This window comes from Ovis canadensis, chromosome 14 (genome assembly GCF_042477335.2).
Source record: "Ovis canadensis isolate MfBH-ARS-UI-01 breed Bighorn chromosome 14, ARS-UI_OviCan_v2, whole genome shotgun sequence".
In the NCBI taxonomy this organism is placed as follows: domain Eukaryota; kingdom Metazoa; phylum Chordata; class Mammalia; order Artiodactyla; family Bovidae; genus Ovis; species Ovis canadensis.
In genome coordinates, this window is record NC_091258.1 from 39,019,649 (window position 1) to 39,038,065 (window position 18,417).

The 18,417-nt window shown below is 50.0% G+C and overlaps 1 protein-coding gene across 1 annotated transcript; it reads right to left on the reverse strand.

Annotated features, from left to right (window-relative positions):
- Nucleotides 1-963: 963 nt before the first annotated feature.
- Nucleotides 964-18,378, reverse strand: LOC138419505 (cyclic nucleotide-gated channel beta-1-like). The gene is made up of 7 exons (XM_069552396.1): nt 18,142-18,378; nt 15,706-15,803; nt 15,528-15,611; nt 12,511-12,629; nt 11,821-11,967; nt 4,146-4,362; nt 964-1,410 (listed from the first exon to the last, which is right to left on the reverse strand). The coding sequence occupies exons 1-7, from the start codon at nt 18,299-18,301 to the stop codon at nt 964-966; spliced, it is 1,272 nt and encodes a 423-aa protein (XP_069408497.1). The 5' UTR covers nt 18,302-18,378.
- Nucleotides 18,379-18,417: the final 39 nt, after the last annotated feature.

Here is an 18,417-nt window from a genome sequence, read left to right on the forward strand (position 1 = left end):
GTACTAGTGGTAAAGAACTTATGTGCCAGTGCAGGAGACATAATCGCCTTGGGTTTGATCTCTGGGTCGGAAAGATGATCCCTGGGTGGAGGGCATGGTAGCCTACTCCAGTATTCTTGCCTGGAGAATCCCACAGAGAAACCTGGCAGGCTATGGTCCATGGGGTCGAAAAGAGTCGGACACAACTGAAGTGACTTAGCACACATCATCATCTCTACAGCAAAGGTGTCAAAAACAAGTAATGAGTTAATCCCTGATGAAGAGGATTAGGTAACTGGCAGAGTGGATGCTCAGAAACGCTCACAGCCTCTTGCCAGTAAACCATTTCCATTATATCTATTCTAAGAAAACAGCATCACTGGGCACAATGGGATAATGTCTGCAGAAGATAAGTACTAACTGTCCTAAGGAGCATTGCTTTCCTATTGTGACTGCCCAGTAGAGAGACAGCACCAGACCACGGGTCAGATGCGTGTGCTATCTCCACTGCATCAAAGGAACAGCATAGCTGTCTCCCACTTCTGCCAGAAATGTTTTCTGTTCTTGAAATGAGGGGAAGTCAAATTCCTGAGAGGAAAATCCAAACATTCAACAGCTCTTTGTTTCTCCAACAAGGCTTCTCATGTATTGAAGCCCTACAGAAAAGTATTTCGTTCTTAAATAAAATTACAGGTGCAGAGGAGGCAGGGTTCTCTAGTGACGGTGGGAACTCACCCGGCACAGACATTATGAAGTTTGTTAATTTCAAGACCAGCCCTAGGAGATGGAGAAACTGATGTCAGATCGGGACCACCGGCCGAGCGCTTGAGGCCACTACCGCGGACCAGCGTCCTGGCCTTTGGGGAGCGGAGGGTGCGGGGTGCAGGGGGAAGGAGGGGGCGGGGCGCGAGGGCGCGAGGTGGGGTGCCGGGTGGTGGGGGGCGCGCACCTGCGGGGTAGGGGTGGGGGGCGGCGGGAGGTGCACTAACTGCCGCCTCTCTCCTCCTCCTCCTCCTTCCTCGCCTCCTCCCCTTCCTCCTTTTTCTCCTTCTCCTCCTGCTTCTCAGGGACCTCCACCGACAGGATCTGTTCGCTGGGATCCGGGCCCGGGGTCACGTGGATCCGCTCCTCTGGCCGCAGCGCAGCCTCCTCATCTTCCTCCGGCCTCTCCTGGGAGGCAGGTGGTGGAGAGAGTGGGGCCGGAGCCTCTGGGGCGGGGGGCTCTGGGGCCGGGGCTTCTGGGGCCGGCGGCTCTGGGGCGGGGGCCTCTGGGGCCGGCGGCTCTGGAGCTGGGGGCTGTTCTGGGGCGGCCGATCCCGCCTGTCCCACGGCAGCGTCTTCCGAGCTCTTGGCCTGGAATCCAGAAAAAGTGACTAGTGAGGCCAGAGGGGTCTTGGAGGGGTCTCGGACACTTTCCTCATCCTCGGACCCCTGAGAGGACGATGGCACTCCGCAGGTGAAATCTAACAGCTGTAATGTTGGACGGAGCTGCATCAGGGTTATTTGGTGAAACATATATTGTGGGGAAGTTTAAGGATTCAGAGTCTGGGCAGGGTTTGGTGAAGGTCTTTGGGATATTTTAGGTGTCTGTGGAGCTGTAGGGCTGGAAGTTGGAGTGAGAATGCGGGATGAAGGGCAGAACCCGGCACTGAACTGTTGAGGGAAGAGAGAGAGGCTGTGACCAGGAGGAACCACCACAAAGGCCTCTGCAGAGCTTAGATGGCCTGCCCTGCCCAGTTAGCCAGGATGTGTGTTCGCTGGAGTATGAGACAAACTCTAAGCAAATAAGGTAAAGACTGAGAATTCCCTGGTGGTCCAATGGTCAAGACTCTGCACTTCCCCTGCCAGGGCTGAGTTCATTTCCTGGTCAGGGAACTAAGATCCCACAAACCAGAGGGTGCAGTCAAAAAACAAACAAACAAAAAAAAAAAACAGAGAGAGAGAGAAATATAAGGTAAAGGCTGCTGAGAGCAGGATCAGTTGTGGCCTGCCCGTTTCTCGGAAGGTCTCTAAGGCTGAGACCCCCAGAGAAGAATGAGCTGGGTACCACGGGCGTTAGGCTGAACTGAGCCCGTGTTGGCGGACTTGGTGGGTATCTCCAGTCTCCAGCCTGCGGGGTTCTCAGGGACCCAGGTTCCTATGGGTGTAATTAGGGAAGTGGGTGAAAATCCAAGCCTTTGTGGATATCCGTGGCCCCTCCTGCTGTCTGAACCCCTCTTTGAGTGGGAGAAAGCTGGGGAGGTAACAGCCCCCAGAGAAGGCCCGATGGTTCTTAGGGAGTCTCACATGAGAGCAGTCAGTGTGCTTATGGGGACTAGAGACCCCCTGAAGAGCAGCCAAGTGAGAGGGTGCTGAGGAAGGGAACTGGGTAAAGGTGGGGTTATCTAAGAAGCTCCTGATACCACGGCAGTTCTGGGACCTGCAGCTCCCTGTCTTGGTGTTTCTGCATGTTTTGGTGTGCTTGTTTCACCTCACCACCCCCAAACTCTGACAACACACTTCCAGGGCAGGATGCCTAGAGGGGCCCCTCATGGGATCTTCTTGAAGCATCCTGCTGTGAATGGAGCCAGAAGGATCATGGGAAGGTTGATCAAATGTTTCACCTTGTTTAACATGCTTTTGTACAAGTATCCAAGGAAGTATCCTGCTTCATCTCTGCCACCCCGTGTGATAGCCAGGAGTAATCTGGGTCCCAGAATGTCCTGGAGGAGCTTCCCCAGGACACAGGGTGAGAGAGCCAGGGTTTGGACCTGTGTCTTTAGGCTGCTGTGTAAGAGTTCCTTGCACTCCACCCTTCTGCCCTGGTTGTTCTAAAACTGCCTTTTTATGAGCACATGGATGCAAATTTAATACACATCTTCAAGCTGCCTGGGTGAAGAGCTAACACTTAGAAGCAACAAATTGCTAACCCATTTCAGATAAAACCTTTCACTGTGCTGAGAACACTGTCAGAGCTCACGTTCACTCAGCTCCACACACGAGCCAGCACATAAGAGCCCAACTTTAAAAACCAGCTCGACCCTGCCCTTAACAGTTTGTGAGCCAGACAGTCACATCTCTTCTCAGTCTGGGGCCATTGGTGGATGTATCTGGAGAATGTCTTGGAACCCTGGGTGACTTGGGTGTCATTCCCTGACTCCTGCTGTCAAATGACCTCTGAACAGGTCTCCTAGACTCTGACACCAACCTGGATTGAGACTGAGTTCACCAGGCTCCTTTGAATTCTGTCATGTAGACTGCTGTCCGCCCCGCCCCGCCCCCCCATCCCTGTCACTGAGCTTCTGCCTAAACCCATCCCCCTCCCCTTCCCAGCAGCCTTCCTAAAGGACAGTTATGAACAACCATAATTAGTACAATCATACTAATTGGCATTCTTGGCATTAGTCACAGAAAAAAGTCCCAGAACTAATTTAAAAATTCCCTTTAGACTTAGGGGGTGGGGACCATTGGCACCATGCCTGTCGCCTTGCTTTTTTCCCTTCAAATCTTTTAAACTGTCACAGACACAACATTAGATATGAGACCATCACTGTCGTCTGCGGAGGGACATTCCCTGCCAACACCCACTGCTCCTACCTCTGCGGCAGCACCCGAACTTCCAGTTGGGGGAGCACTCCTCACCCCAGCCCCTCCCCACTCTCAGTCCAGGGGTGGGCACATGAGCTGGTCCTCCCCAGAGAGCACCACACTGGTGCTCCACACATCAGGAATTGACATGATTCCACTCAATTCTGTCCAGTGACTACGAACCCTGGGACTCCTTGTTGGGACTGCTGGGAAAGAGGTACTTTCTGTGGCAGTTGCTCAGCCAGGAGGATGTAACCTTAGGGGTGTCATCTTAAGCCCTTGGGGCCCTGCCTGGGGATGGAGCCACCCGCCAGGGAAGCAGAGGTGACAAGATGGCAGAGCTCATCCTATTGGCATGATCTGAACTGGTAGATCCAGGCGTGCCTGAACCTTTCAGTGACCTGCTCCAGTAAATTCCCTGTTTTTCAAGCTAATTTGAGCTTGCACTGTCAGTTGCATTTCTGTCACTTGCAACCAATGAATCCAGACTGATACAAAGAAGGAAAAATAGTCCCTACAGTGGAACACCTGGGTCGTGAGGCCTTTTCCCTGGCACGTGGTTAAAATGGCCCAGGTGGCTGGGTCTCCAGCTGCATTACCTGTTCCAGCAACTGCTGCTGTCTGGCGGCTGCCTCCAGCGCGGCCAGCTCCTTGAGTCGGGCCCTGAGGAGGGCAAGCTTGCCACCTTTGCCTCCCTTGGCACCCATCTTTCCTGCTGCAGCCAGGGCGGCATTGAAGAGCTTGGGGGTGCCTGCCCGCGGAGGGAGAATAAGCACACTCTTCTCCTTGGGCTTGTTGTTATTTCTCAGCATTCGCCTGAAAGAAAGCAGCATCCGCTAACGTCACCGGCAAGCTCTGGGAGAGCACGAAGCCTCATTCATTCGGGCAGAGCCCTTTAGCTGAATTGTGTGATGCAGGCTGGTTTGGCTGACAGTTCTGAAGTCCTTTTCTGAGCCCAGCACAGTGTTGCTTGGGACATCACATCTCACTGAACGATCAGAACAATCATAATGATGTGGGGTCTTACTGCCTGTGCTTTATAGATGAGGCTCAGAGGGGTTGGGTGACTTTTCTGAGGTTACACAGGAAATGATGCAGGACACTTTAATATAAGGAATTGGAAATATAAGGAATCCCAGAGGAAAAAGAGCCCGAGCTTCTTGCTTCTCCTTCTTTGGCTTGTCATTTCACCATCATCACCACCACCATCATCAACACTGAGTGTCTCTATGTGTCAGGCTGTGTGCTCAGACCTTAACAGGCAGGAATTCTCTGGTGATCCCTGTGATCCCCTTTCCTGGTGTTCACACCTCTGTGTGACCCGCTTCGAGTGTGGTGGGACATGTGACTTGCTTTCAACCAATGGAATACAACCAGGGAGATCAAATGTCGTTTTTGTGAATGTAGGTCACACAGGATTGTGGCCTCTGTCCTGCAAGAAGACTCTTTCCCCTGCTGGCTTTGATGAAGTAAGCAGTCATGTTGGGGGAGGCCTAAACCTGAGGGCAGCCACTGTCCAATGACTCACTAGAAGCTGCCCCCAGTCCCACAGCCACGAGGAACTGAATTCAATCAACAACTGTGGGACCTCAGAAGAAGATTCTTCCCTAGTTGAGACTTGAGGTAAGACCCAGCTCTGGCCCACATCTTGATGACTGCCTTGTACTGGACACACCTCAACTGTCCCCAGACTTCTGACCCCTAGAAACTCTGCAATAATAAATATGCATGGTTTTAAGCCACTCCATTTGTGGTAACATTGTTACCACAATAGATAATTGATCCACTCTCTGTTCTTTATCAGAATAATCCTGGCACTAATCCTCACAGGAAGGTCCTATTAGTCTCCCTCATTTCAAATGAGGATATGGAAGCCCGGAGGGGGTGAGTAATTTTCCCAAGGCCACCCAGCTGGGAAGTAGCAGAGTTGAAATTCAAACCCATGCCTTTGACCCCAGCACCCCATGTCTTAATGATTACAAAGGAATATCACAATACTCTGTGACAATACTCCACAGGGTAGGTGTGAGTTTGAGGATCCCACAGAGGCCTCGCTCCTGGCTGTGCCTGCAGTGTGCTGGCCAGAGGGATTATTGTACCTAAAAGAACAGGGGAAACTGAGGCTCAGCATGAAATGAGTGACATGCCCAAGGTTGCAAGAGGTGGCAGAGACAGAATTACAACCCAGATCTCAATGCAATATACCACTCTGCTTCTCTAAATAAGGAAAGAATGTTTCATCAAAGAGAGCCCTGGCCTTTTCTAAGGAATTGTTCATGCTACTGATATGTGGTGAGTGGTTTGGCTCAAGAACAAATGAGTTTCGCCTGCAATCTAGCGGGCCTAGGCGACTAATTGGCAAATTTATTCATCAGGGGTCCAGCAAAACTTGTTTGTTTAAAAATGAGGCCATTACTAGCTGCTTATCTAATCAGACACAATGGATTTAAATAGTGCATATTGATATTAATTGCCCAAGACTTGCATTGTCTAGCTGGGCTCCCCTGGGAGGCCGCAAACACAGTAATCATGAAGGGCCTCTTCCAGGCCTGGCACTGTCACCTGTGTTATCTGAGTCCATAATTCACAGCACGGCAGTCCGTGGGAAGGCTCAGTGTGGTACTCAAATGACATTGGCGGCAGCAGCTACAGGACCTTTGCTGACTGCTAACGGCTGTCTCTGTTTTGAAACATTGAGCTAACTTCTGGGACATTTCCAGATTAAGGAAATTTATCCTCATTTTCAGCTGACATGCGTTTCACTATAATTACTGTATAATTCACCCCTGGAGAGAGCAGCATGCATGAGACCTTGTTGCCTCATTTCTTGGAGTGGCTGAGTCAGAGAGCGGAGCATCTCACATCTTTGGGGCCTTGGGTGCCCCATCTGTAAAGCGGGCAGCTTGGACGGAATCCCACGAGGGGCTCTCACCAACTCAGACATCCCCAGGCCCTGTGGTTCTCAGCCCCATCTCTCCTTGGGTGGGCAGAGTTCATCTGTGACCCCCTGCCTCTCTCCTGAAGCTTGCCTGTCCAGAGAAGCAGCCTCTGAAGAGCCGTGTCACCGCCCACTCTGTGCGGCATGGCCCAACAGCCCCTCCTCCTCCTCTCTGGTTGCCTCTGGCCAGCCCACTGCAGGCACAGCCAGGAGCGAGGCCTCTGTGGGACCCCCAAACCCACACCTAAGCAAGGTGGAGGGATGGGATGACAGCTCGAAGCATGGCTTTTCTGAGGCACGCTCCTCTGGCAGGGGGGCAGGAAGGGAAGGGGAGGGGGAACCTGGTGCCCGTTCTCAGACTTAAAGTCAGTTATCATTATCCGCGGTAGTTAAGCTCTGTCAAGTATCTGCAGACACAGAATGAGTGACTACTGAGCAATGGCCTTTTGGGAAAATACAGGATTTGGTTCCTGTGAGCCACTCAACACGACATTTTCATCAAATGATCATTTTGTAACATGGTCTTGTGTGTGTGTGTGGTGTCTATTTTAAAGACGTCTTATTTAATACTGTAGATTCATTTACAACGAACATGGCTCTGTGACTCAGGCCTGTACGTGGAAACACAAGGCCTCACTTCAGCTCTACTGGGGCCATTTTAACAGCGAAATCACCAAGAAAATTCACAGAAATGTGAAAAACATGGTGCGAAGTGGGCCACAGAAAGACACTTGTTCACAATCTGAGCTGAAAGAAGAAGGCAGAGTGTCACCTTCTTCAGTTTAGCTGGAAAGCGCACTTCCAGTGACTCAAATTTTTGCCGCTGGGCACACGTCTGCGAATGTCCCTATAAGCCTTTGAGTATTGATTTGGGGGTTATGAATGAATTTTAGTGAGTAGGTGAATTGCACATACAGAATCGATGAATAATGAGGGTTGACTCTCTCTCAGGAGAGTAGAGTGAAGCAGGCAGACTTGGCAAAATTTGAATATGCTACTTATATGTTAATTGACTTTATTTTTATTTCCTGTTTCTTTGGCCGAAGCTCAGGGAGACCAGCCATTGGAAGGGCCTGGTGGCTGCTCTGTGAGCAGCCAGGTAAGATGAGTTATGGGGCAGCTTCCTTCCCCAGGAGACCCCAGCGCCTTGTCTGTATTATGCTCTATGGTTGACACTGCTTCCACTCATCTGGGAGCTGCCAAAGGGATTTCATTAAAAACTTAAGTCACAGCAAGTTACTCGGCAGTGTAAAACCCTGCATAGCTCCCGTCTCCCTCAGACTAAAAACTAAAGCTATAGATGAGACTTCCCCTACAAGGCCCTACCCAATCTCACCCTTCCACTCCTCCCACCCCATAACAACCTATGCTCATTTTGTTGCTCGTCTCTGTGCAACACCAAGTCTGTGCCTCCTCTGAACCTTCGCACATGCTGTTCCCTCTGTTTGGCATGCTTTTCCGTGTAGGCAGCTCACTCCTTCACTCCGGGCAGGTCTCCGCTGAAGTGCCGTGTCCTCAGAATGACTCTCCCTGACCAACTTATCTCACATAGCTCCCTCCATCACCCTCTGTCTCCTCAGGTGGCTTTTTTATTTCCTTATGGCCTTTATCTCCAGCTGACACATCACCACTATTGGTCTCCCCGGCTAGAACCGTAAGCTTTGTTTGGTCTCTGCTGTGTCCCCAGGGCCTCGGCATATCAGCTCAATAAACTATTGTGCTGTATGAATGGATACTGGTGAGTTTTTTCCCTGGATCATGATCACTCTTGGTGTAGTTTCTTCTTGGTGACTGAAATGGAAAATATGAATATATGATAAAAGCTATGGGAGGAAATACCAGATAGGTGGATTTAAAAGGTATTATCCCATGGAAAATTTAATGGATAAAGAGGAACAATCATTATTATTAACATATACTGAGCTCTCTTGTGTGCTGGGCCCCCTGCTGGAGACTTTCGCGTACACTGTTTTTATTTAATTGGCTCCACAACAAAGTGATCACCCTTGTTTTCCAGTGGAGAAACTGAGAGCAGAAAGGAAAACAACTTTTCCGAGGTCACGCAGCCAGTACTGCACACAGACAGCATTTGAATCCTATCACTCTCCCAAGTCAGTTTTCCACCACATCAAGCTGCATCCATTGCTCAATTAAAAACCTGATCTTCTGGGTTTGAAAGCAAAACAACTGCTTTTCTTACCTATTCCAGGGGATTCCCTAGCAGTCCAGTGGTTAGGATTCCAGGCTTTCACTGCCGGGGGCAGGGTTCAGTCCCTGGCTGAGAAACTAAGATCCCACAAGCTGCACAGCACAGCCAAAAAAAAACCAAACAAAATCCCCCAACAATACAAAATACGCATGCATGAGCTTATTCATTGCAGTACTATCTATAACTGAAAAATATTGGAACTAGCCTACATGCCCATTCATAGGAATGTTTTGCAGTTGTCAAAAGGAACAAGGAAGCTGTCTGTAGACTCACAGAGAATGTTTTCTGGGATTTATTGTCACATGAAAAATGTCAAGTCAGGTGCAAAAGAGAATCTACAGTATGCTACCCTTTGTGTAAGACAGAAAGGGAAATAACAAAATGGTCACGAATCTTCCTATTTTTGCAAAAAGAAACACAGGAAGAGAAAAGCAGAAACTAATGAGATTAGGCTCTTGTAGAGGGAGGGTGGCAACAAGGAGGGGTGTTTGGGACTCTGAGTGTACTGTTCTGTAGACTTCTGCCATGTTAATGTTCTACATATTCCAAACACATAAAATCAACAAAGATCAAAGTGGGGGAACACTAAAATGAAATGAAAACTGAGACATATGAACCTAGCTGTACTTCAAATGAACAGAACAATCACAGCAAAGGAAAGAAAACAGAAAATCAATCCAAACAACTCTGAATACAACATGTATATCATAGGTACTCAGGCCAAAGACAGAAAGAACTACTCTCTACTTAAGGCTTTCTTCTTTCCAATAGTGTGGGATAGGAATTCTGGGACTACATTATACTGTAGGATAGAACAAATGAATAAATGTAATGAGGATAAAGGGAGTCAAATTTCTCAGTGTTGAAAAAGAAATTTACAAATCTGTAAAAGGAGATTAGAATGAACTCAGTGATACTAGATCGAAATTGTTAGATGGAAATAGAGATATAGATAGACACAGACAAAAAAAAATGTTGATGTTTATGTATATGATGTACATATATGCATATATTTGCATTTATACACAAAAATGTACATGTGGGTATTTTCCAGCTGTACATGTGGGTATATTTCCCAGCTCTATCCACTGTGAAGGCCTAGTAGCAACCCAGAAGCAATGAGTGAGTGAGTGAGTGAAAGTCACTCAGTCATGTCCGACTCTTTGTGACCCCATGACTATACAGTCCATGGAATTCTCCAGGCAAGAATACTGGAGCGGGTAGCTGTTCCCTTCCCCAGGGGATCTTCCCAACCCAGGGATCAAACCCAGGTCTCCAGCATTGCAGGCAGATTCTTTACCATCTGAGCCACCAGGGAAGCCCAAGAATACTGGAGCGGGTAGCTGTTCCCTTCCCCAGGGGATCTTCCCAACCCAGGGATCAAACCAGGTCTCCAGCATTGCAGGCAGATTCTTTACCATCTGAGCCACCAGGGAAGCCCAAGAATACTGAAGTGGGTAGCCTATCCCTTCTCCAGGGGATCTTCCCAACCCAGGAATTGAACCGGGGTCTCCTGCACTGCAGGCAGACTCTTTACCAGCTGAGCTACCAGGGAGTATTCAGACCTTAGTTTCTGAAAACCATTCCCTTCTAAAAGGAAGCAAGCCTCCTTGGAGAAATGACCATTTCCAGGGATGCAGCAGGGAAAGTATAAGATGAATCTAGGGCAACTTCTTATGCCTATAAGCAAAGAAGTGCTAAAATATAACAGGGACGTAACAAAAGTTCACTACACCCAGCCTGAAGAGGTGTCCAGTGGCCAGTCTGGAACAACTGGAGCATCAAAACCATGACTGTAACAGGGCATTCATGGAATAAAGCAAATCTGTATCTTTGTAAATAGATAAATGAAGACATAAATGGGAAAGGAAAGGAAGTTCTTCCATATAGTAGGACACTAGTTAATAAACACAGAAGGCATGATGGAGACAGAAAATCACCATTCGCAACCATCATGGCCATCATTGCAGGGAACCTTCATTGGAGGCTGAAAGTAGTAAGTGAAAGCATGATGAGGAACAGGAAATCTACATCGTCTTGACTTCTCTCTCATTACTTAGAGGGAAATAGTAACTTCAACGTGTGGAAGATTTAACCAGTGATCAGAGTGAAAATCATCAGTATAGTGAGAAAGCAGCTCCACGTGCCTCTCAACATGCTGTGCTGAGGACACAACATCACTTCACAGTAATTTCTGCCTCAAACGCAGAACCTGAAGATAATGATGAGAAAACATTAACATCATGTAAACTTACATGGAGGGGACTTCCCTGGTGGCTCAGTGGTAAAGAGTCTGCCTGCCAGTGCAGGGGAGGTGGGTTCAATCCCTGGCCCACATGCCATTGAGCAGCTAAGCCTGTGTGCCACAACTACTGAGCCAGCGCTCTAACCCACGCTCCCATCAGAGAAGCCACTGCAATGAGAAGCCTGAGCACTGCAAGCAGAGAGAAGCCCCTGCTGGCCACAGCCAGAGAAAGCATGTGTGCAGCAGTGAAGACCCAGCACAGCCATGAATGAATAAATAAAGCTTTTCAAAAAACTTAATGGAGGGGTAGGATGGCACCCCACTCCAGTACATCCATGGAAAATCCCATGGATGGAGGAGCCTGGTAGGCTGCAGTCCATGGGGTCGCTAACAGCTGGACATGACTGAGCGACTTCACTTTCACTTTTCACTTTCATGATTGGAGAAGGCAATGGCACCCCACTCCAGTACTCTTGCCTGGAGAATCCCAGGGACGGGGGAGCCTGATGGGCTGCCGTCTATGGGGTCACACAGAGTTGGACATGACTGAAGCGACTTAGCAGCAGCAGCAGCATTCTGCAAAATAACTAGCCTGTCCTCTTAAGATCAATAAAGATCTGGGACCAGAGGACACGAACATGGCAACGTCCTGCAAAGGGGATCCAGGAATAGAAAAGAAGAAAAGAAAAGCTATAAAAGACCCTCTTGGAACAATTAGCAAAATTAGACTATGGATTAGAGATGAGATAACAGTATTGTTTCAATCTCCAATTTCCTAACTTTGAGAAAGGTACCACAGTTATGTAAAAGAAAGTCTGAGTCCTTAAGAAAAATGCATATTAAAGTCTATATGGATTTTTTTTTTAATTAAAAAAAATGTACCTGGCCTTCTTGCGGAGCAACTTCTGAGACTCAGGATAATGCACCAGAATTTCATTCAGGTCCTTCTTATCCAGAATGAAGAGGTTGGTAAACCCATGGGCCACCACGTTAGCTGTGCGCCGGTTCCCGCCCCCAACAGCCAGCAAGCTGGGGCAGAGACAAGAGGGAGGTGAGGCCCTTCAAGGCTGTGGTTTTGATCACACCAGCATCTTCATTTCCACCCCTGTCCATGATGGCCTCAGGTGGGCGAGAGCTGGGCCTGAGACAGGCTGGGACCTGGGGCCCTTTACTGCAGGGCTGCAATGCTTGCATCTGGACAAACGTCTCTTCCTTGATACCCTAGCCCAACCCCTGAACACACCTCTACCTTGAGCCCATATAAGAAACCAGCTCACCCCCCGACCCCACCTTAGGGAGCAAGTGAGCAAGGGAAACTTTTGCTTGTTCTTTCTCCCTCCTGAGCGGCCAGGGCCCCAATAAAGCCTCGCCTGGTTTCTTCTCTGGCCTCCTGTCAATTTCTATACCCTGGTGGGTATCAGCCCGCCTCTCTCACATGCCAGCAAGTGCCAGTGCAGCCAGCACCGTGGTTTCCTCAGGCCCACCAAAGGGCCCCTGGGGACGTGGTCCCCCCGACTGATCACACCCCTTCCCCAGCCTTTGCCCAGGACCCTCGTCTCACCCCACTCTGACCTTATTTCTCCGAACACAGATCCAGCCTTCAGCGTCACCAGCACCGATTTCCCATCCGGGCCACCCAAGACCTGCACCTGCCCCGCCTGGATGATGTACATTTCCCGGCCTATCTCCCCCTGAAACAGAGAAGAGGCGGTCCCCCCGTCATCACCAAAGGCGACCACAGAAGCAGCAGGGCTGGGCCCAGACGCTGGTGGCACAGCTCGGTGGACCGGCCCTTCCTCTGACTTGGCGTGTGGTTCCCCTCGGGGGCGTCAGTCTCTCCATCTGTGGACTGGGGAGAGTGACCACCCCCACCCTGCCAGCCTGCCTAACTGGCAGGATTATGGTAGGGACCTAGTGGTATGATGGAAAGTGCTAGATAAGGAGGCCTAGGTGTAGGAGTATTTGGCAGATTCCCAACTGTGCACACCATAGAGGGCCCCGAGGCAAGGAAAAGCTCACACTGGTCACACAATCGGCTGATACCGTGACTCCCCCGCATCCTATCAGGTGCTCGGGAGGCATTTGCTAACCGACATGGGAATGACAGCATGAATGAGAATGGCCAGCATTTACCTGTCACTTCTCTGTGCCAGGTGCTGCTCTAGGTGCTTTATGTGGCTGAGACCACTTAGTCCTCAACAGCCCTCGAGGTAGGAACTCTGCCCAAGGTCCCAAAGTTCAGCAAGGCAGAGCCGGGATTTGAACCCAGGCAGTCTGGTTCCAGAGCTCATGGCTGTTACTTGTTGAACCGAGTGCCCCAACAAATTCATATGTTGCAGTCCTAGCACCCAGCTCCTCAGAATGTGACCTTATTTGGAAAAAGGATCATCAGAGATGTAAAGAATTAAGTGAAGATGAGGTCGTGCTGGAGTTGGGGGAGCCCCTAACCCAACAGGACTGGTGTCCTTATGAAGGGGCCTTTGGGTACAAAGTCAGGCACACAGGGAAGGTGGTGTGAAGAGACACAGGGAGGAGACAGTCAGGAGATCCTTCGCTCACTGTTCTCAGAAGGCACCTACCCCACTGCCACTTGGACCTTGGACTTCTGGCCTCCAGAATTGTGAGTCAATGCGTTTCTGTCGTTAAAGCCATTGTGTTTGTGGTACTTTGCTATGGCAGCCCTAGCAGACTGATACAATTTAGTCTTAGTCCCAAATTAAACCAAAGGAATGAATGAATGACTTGCTTCAGACTACAATCAGAAATATCCAGTCTGCCAAGCATCTTCTAATCCCCAAGCCCTCAGAGGCCATCACCCTGGGCAGCTACCTATTGGTCATACCTGGCGTGTTTAAGGGGAGACAGAAACCAAGGACAGGTAAGTGGCTTTTGCTTTTGATTCATTTGACAAATGTCTCTTGGGCATCTCACACATGCATGGCCTTCTTAACAAAAAAAGAATAAAGTCTCCTTCCCCTGTTTCAGAGTCCAATTTGACAAGGGGCTGAAATGTGAGGTGTCTAAAGCATTCACCCTCATGTCACTAAGCAGCCCAGGGGTGGCCTAGGGGGTGTGTCTCAGTGAGACTGTCACAGAATAAAACCTGTCGGCAGAGGGCACCATTCACACATGTTCACCAGGTGTTCCGCTTCCTCCGCAAACTCCCCAACAATCTGATTCACTCTTTCTCATCCAAAGTTAAGTCTACGTTACCCACGAGGATACCAGCTACAGCAATGGCACCAGTTCTGCCAGCCACGGTGCCAAACTCCATATGCTCATATATTTTAATTCTCACAACCACCCCATGAGGGAGATACCATTAATATCCCTACTTTACCTATGAAAAGAGATTCAGAGAAGGCAAGCTACTGCCCCAAGGCTGCACAGCTAGGAAGTAGCTCCAGTGTCAAGCTCCCAAACCTCTCTTGGCCTTGAAGGCTGCAGCTTTGAATTCTCAGCCATTTACAGCATCCTTGCCCCTCTTCTTTCAGCTCTTTGCTTCCAGGTGTATGCTGTTCTGCAGCATGCAACTTGGAGTCAGGGCCCTTCTGGGGCTGGGGGCTCCTGAGTCTTGCAGGGGGGTCTTGAGCAATATTTCCACCCCCATACACACACCAAGCCTTATCAACAGCTCTGAAATCTGGTTCCTGCTCCCCTACCCTGAACACTCAGTCACCAAGTGACCTCAGTCTCACCTTAAATCCCAAAAAATGGGAGCAGAAGGGGCCTTAGAGACTGTCTAGCCCTGGGATTCGAATCCATATGTTCCCCAGGATCAGGCAGGTGACATAAAGGAGAGAAGGGAGCCAGCAGGGCAGTCGGGAGTAGAGGGGCATGGGGCATCTCTTCAGAGCCATTCCCTTCTCCACTCCAGAGGACTCTTGCTGTTTGGCAAAGTGGGGCTCAGTGCTGGTCAATTTTCTATTTTCAGCCAGAAATCTGGAAATCTGGATTTTTATGTAAAACTTTCCTTTTTTTTTTTTTGGCAGTACTGCACAGCTGACAGGATCCTAGTTCCCTAACCAAGGATTGAACCTAGGTCACAGGAGTGGAAATACCACATGCTAACCACCAGGGAATTCCTGAAACCTTCCCATTTTTGACAGGTTGGAGACTATTCAAAACTTTATTTTTAGATTAATCCGGGTATGTGGGGAGGAAACAACCCATGAGACACTGTGGGCTGGCTCCTTGCCAAGGACCATCAGTTTGCAACCTCTGACCTATCCCTCCCCTGTTCAGCCCCATTTTCCTGACAGGAAGACCAAGACCCCGGAAGCAGTTCCATGTACACAGTCAAGACCCTGACCCTCTTTTGGCTCCTCACTTTCCTCTTCTGTAAAGTGGGGTTCCTCATCCTGGTCCCCATGGTCCTATGAGGAAGGAGCCAGGCTGAGACACATCTGAGCTTGTGCCCGGAGCTCCTCCTGCCAAGCAAGCCAGGAGCCCTGGGGTCAGCTTGCCACCCGCCTCTCCTCCCAGCAATTCCACTCTGCCCGCACCTGCAAACCTCACCACCTTCCCAGGGGGGCCCTCCAGCCCAGCTCCGATGGGCGGGGGCTGCCGCAGCCGCCCCGGCCACTCACCTTCTTGCACACGTAGTCGTTGGGCAGGTAAACGACAGAGCGCAGCCTCTTCAGCATGTCAAAGATCATCTGCCGGTCACAGCCCTGGCCCCGAGAGGAGGGGAAGGAGCCATTTAGAGGAGGGCGTGGGCTCGAGGCCTTCCAGAGTCCTGAGAGTGGGGCACTGGGCAGGCCATACCTGGAAGAGTGCCACTTTGCTGACGATGGAATAGTTCACATCGATGGCAAGGTCCAGCCGCATCTTGTCCGGAAGCTGCACCATCAGCTCTGACTCATCTGCAGATGAGACCCTGCAAGGGTCAGAGGCACGGCCAGGCCCTTCCTTCACACACACAGTGCCGAGCCCACACTGCACTGGCTGGGCCCCCAGGTGTGCCATTCCTCTACCACTCGGAATCACTCCAGATTGGGAGGGTATGCTCTCTGCCTCCAGGCCTTTGCCCATGCCGTTCCCTCTGCTGGGAACAACCCCCTCTGCTTTCCTGGCTAATCCCTACTCATGCTTCAGAACCCGGCACTCATGTCACCTCCTCCAGGAAGCCTTCCCTTGACATCCTCCCACCCAGCTATTATGTTATCAGTCCCTGTCCCATAGCACGTATCACACCCTTTAGTGCAGCTGCTTGCTGATGATCTGTCTTCTCCACTTACATTATAAGAACAGCATTTGCAAGAACTAAAGTATGTGGAGGATGTACTATGTGCCAGGCACTGTTTTACAGAGTGCTTTACCAAGACGATTTCATTAACTTCTCCCAGCAGCCCAAGAGGTGCCCACTACTAAAACCCATCTCACAGACAAAGAAAGGACAACTCAGCAGGGCAGTGACTTGCCCACAGTCACACAGCTTGGGGGATGGAATTAAGGCCCCACTCAGGCCCGGTGACTTCAGAACCTATCCTGGGAGAGCAGTATGTCTGTACACCATGGTGTCCATGCTGCACAGTGGAGAGCTTGGCACATGATGAAGGTTGGTAACTGGAGACAGAGATGCACCCCGGGACCCCAGTCCCATGCTCTGCCCACTGTACATTAGCTTAGGGCTCAAGTTCTGGGTCTGTGCAACCCTGGGCAGGTCAGAGCCCTCTCTGGTATTTAACATGTGCCCCTGTGAAAAGGGCCAATGATATTGAAGTCACAAGGCTGTCACTGGGACGGAATGAGGCAGTGGAAGTGAACATGCCTTGGAAACTACTATGGTTAAGTGCATTGTCCACAGACTTGCCAACAACCCCAGCTCAGGAGACTGTGGGCCTCAAGTGTGGCTTCTTTGAGACCAGACAGAACCCAATGGAGGTGAAGGGGGGCGCTTTCACTTTGCTGAGGGCCTTGGGGGACTCTAAGGTACTGTGCCAGTGGTCCACAAGCTTTTGAGAGCCTTCCAAAATGATGCCTAGGCTCTGAAAACAAAATTATGCGCATGTGTGTACGTGTGCTCAGTTGTCCCTGACTCTGTGACCCTGTGGACTGTAGCCCACCAGGCTCCTCTGTCCATGGGATTCTCCAGGCAAAAATACTGTAAATGCAAGTGAAAGGCATATAGACAGATGCTTTAATAGTAGGGCCACCTGGGAAGCACAAAAACAAAATTACTAACTCAGGTGGTGTTAGTGGCAAAGAAATTCCCCTGCCAATGCAGAAGACACAAAAGATGCAGGTTCAGTCCCTGGGTCAAGAAGATCCCCTGGAGGAGGGCATGGCAACCCACTCCAGTATTCTTGCCTGGAGAATCCCATGGACAGAGGGGCCTGGAGGGCTTTAGTCCATAGGTTCACAAGGAGTCCAACACGACGGAAGCAACTTAGCACAAAGATAAAAAGGAAACAGGGGGAGAAAAAGCCAATTAACATATAATTAGCATGTCAAATTTCCTTAAGGATTCCATTTAGAATCCATAAGAACTTCATTACATTTGGAAACAATTTATGGGTAAGATTCTCTCACTTTGCAACAATTACTGAGCATACCTCATCACTGACAAGAAAGCTGAACCACAGTGAATGAACATGTGTTGTTTTAGCCAATTTCAGAAGCAAAGCATGACAAACAACTATAAAATATATTGTAGTGAACTATAATGGAAAAGGCTCTGAAAAGAAATTTTTAAAAATTTATAAAATATATATTGTATGTATGGATGTATATGTATACATGCTTCTCTGATGTATACAGGCTTCCCTGATGGCTCAGTGGTAAAGAATCTGCCTGCAATGCAGGAGACCCGGGTTCGAACCCGGGGTCAGGAAGATGCCCTGGAGAAGGAAATGGTAACACACTCCAGTATTCTTGCCTGAAAAATCCCACGGATGGAGGAACCTGGCAGGCTACAGTGCATGGGGTCACAAAAACAGTCAGACACGACTTAGCAATTTCTTGTATACGAAGAGCAAGAAAGGTGAGAGAGACAGAGACAGCCCTTCCTTTCCTGGTTCCAACTGCACTTCCATCTTTGAATGGGCACCTCCCAAGGCCTCTCCAGGCATCTCTCACTTACGTGTTGGGGCTGCAGCCCAGAGAGGACCCCATGCTCAGGGCCCCAAGGACAGAGGACAAGGGCAGGGCCCAAGAGGGCAGGGCACTGGGGGTGGGGCTGGGTGGAGGGGCGTGTCTTACCCAGCATGCCTTGGGAGTGCCAGGTGTATTCATACCAGGTCTTGACCCGGTTCTGCACCGACCTGGGGATCTTGTAGAAGTTCATGTATTTCACAGTGCTGTCCATGCAGCTACGGTAGTAGGTCTGTCCCGCGGTGGCGGCCCCCACTACGTCTCTCATCTGGGGGCCAGGAGGGTGGTGGTCAGGGAGGCCACTGGGTCAGAGTGGGGCCGGGCTTCGGGGACATGGGTTGTGGGCACATTAATGTAACACAGGCGCCCGGGTGCACGCTTGCC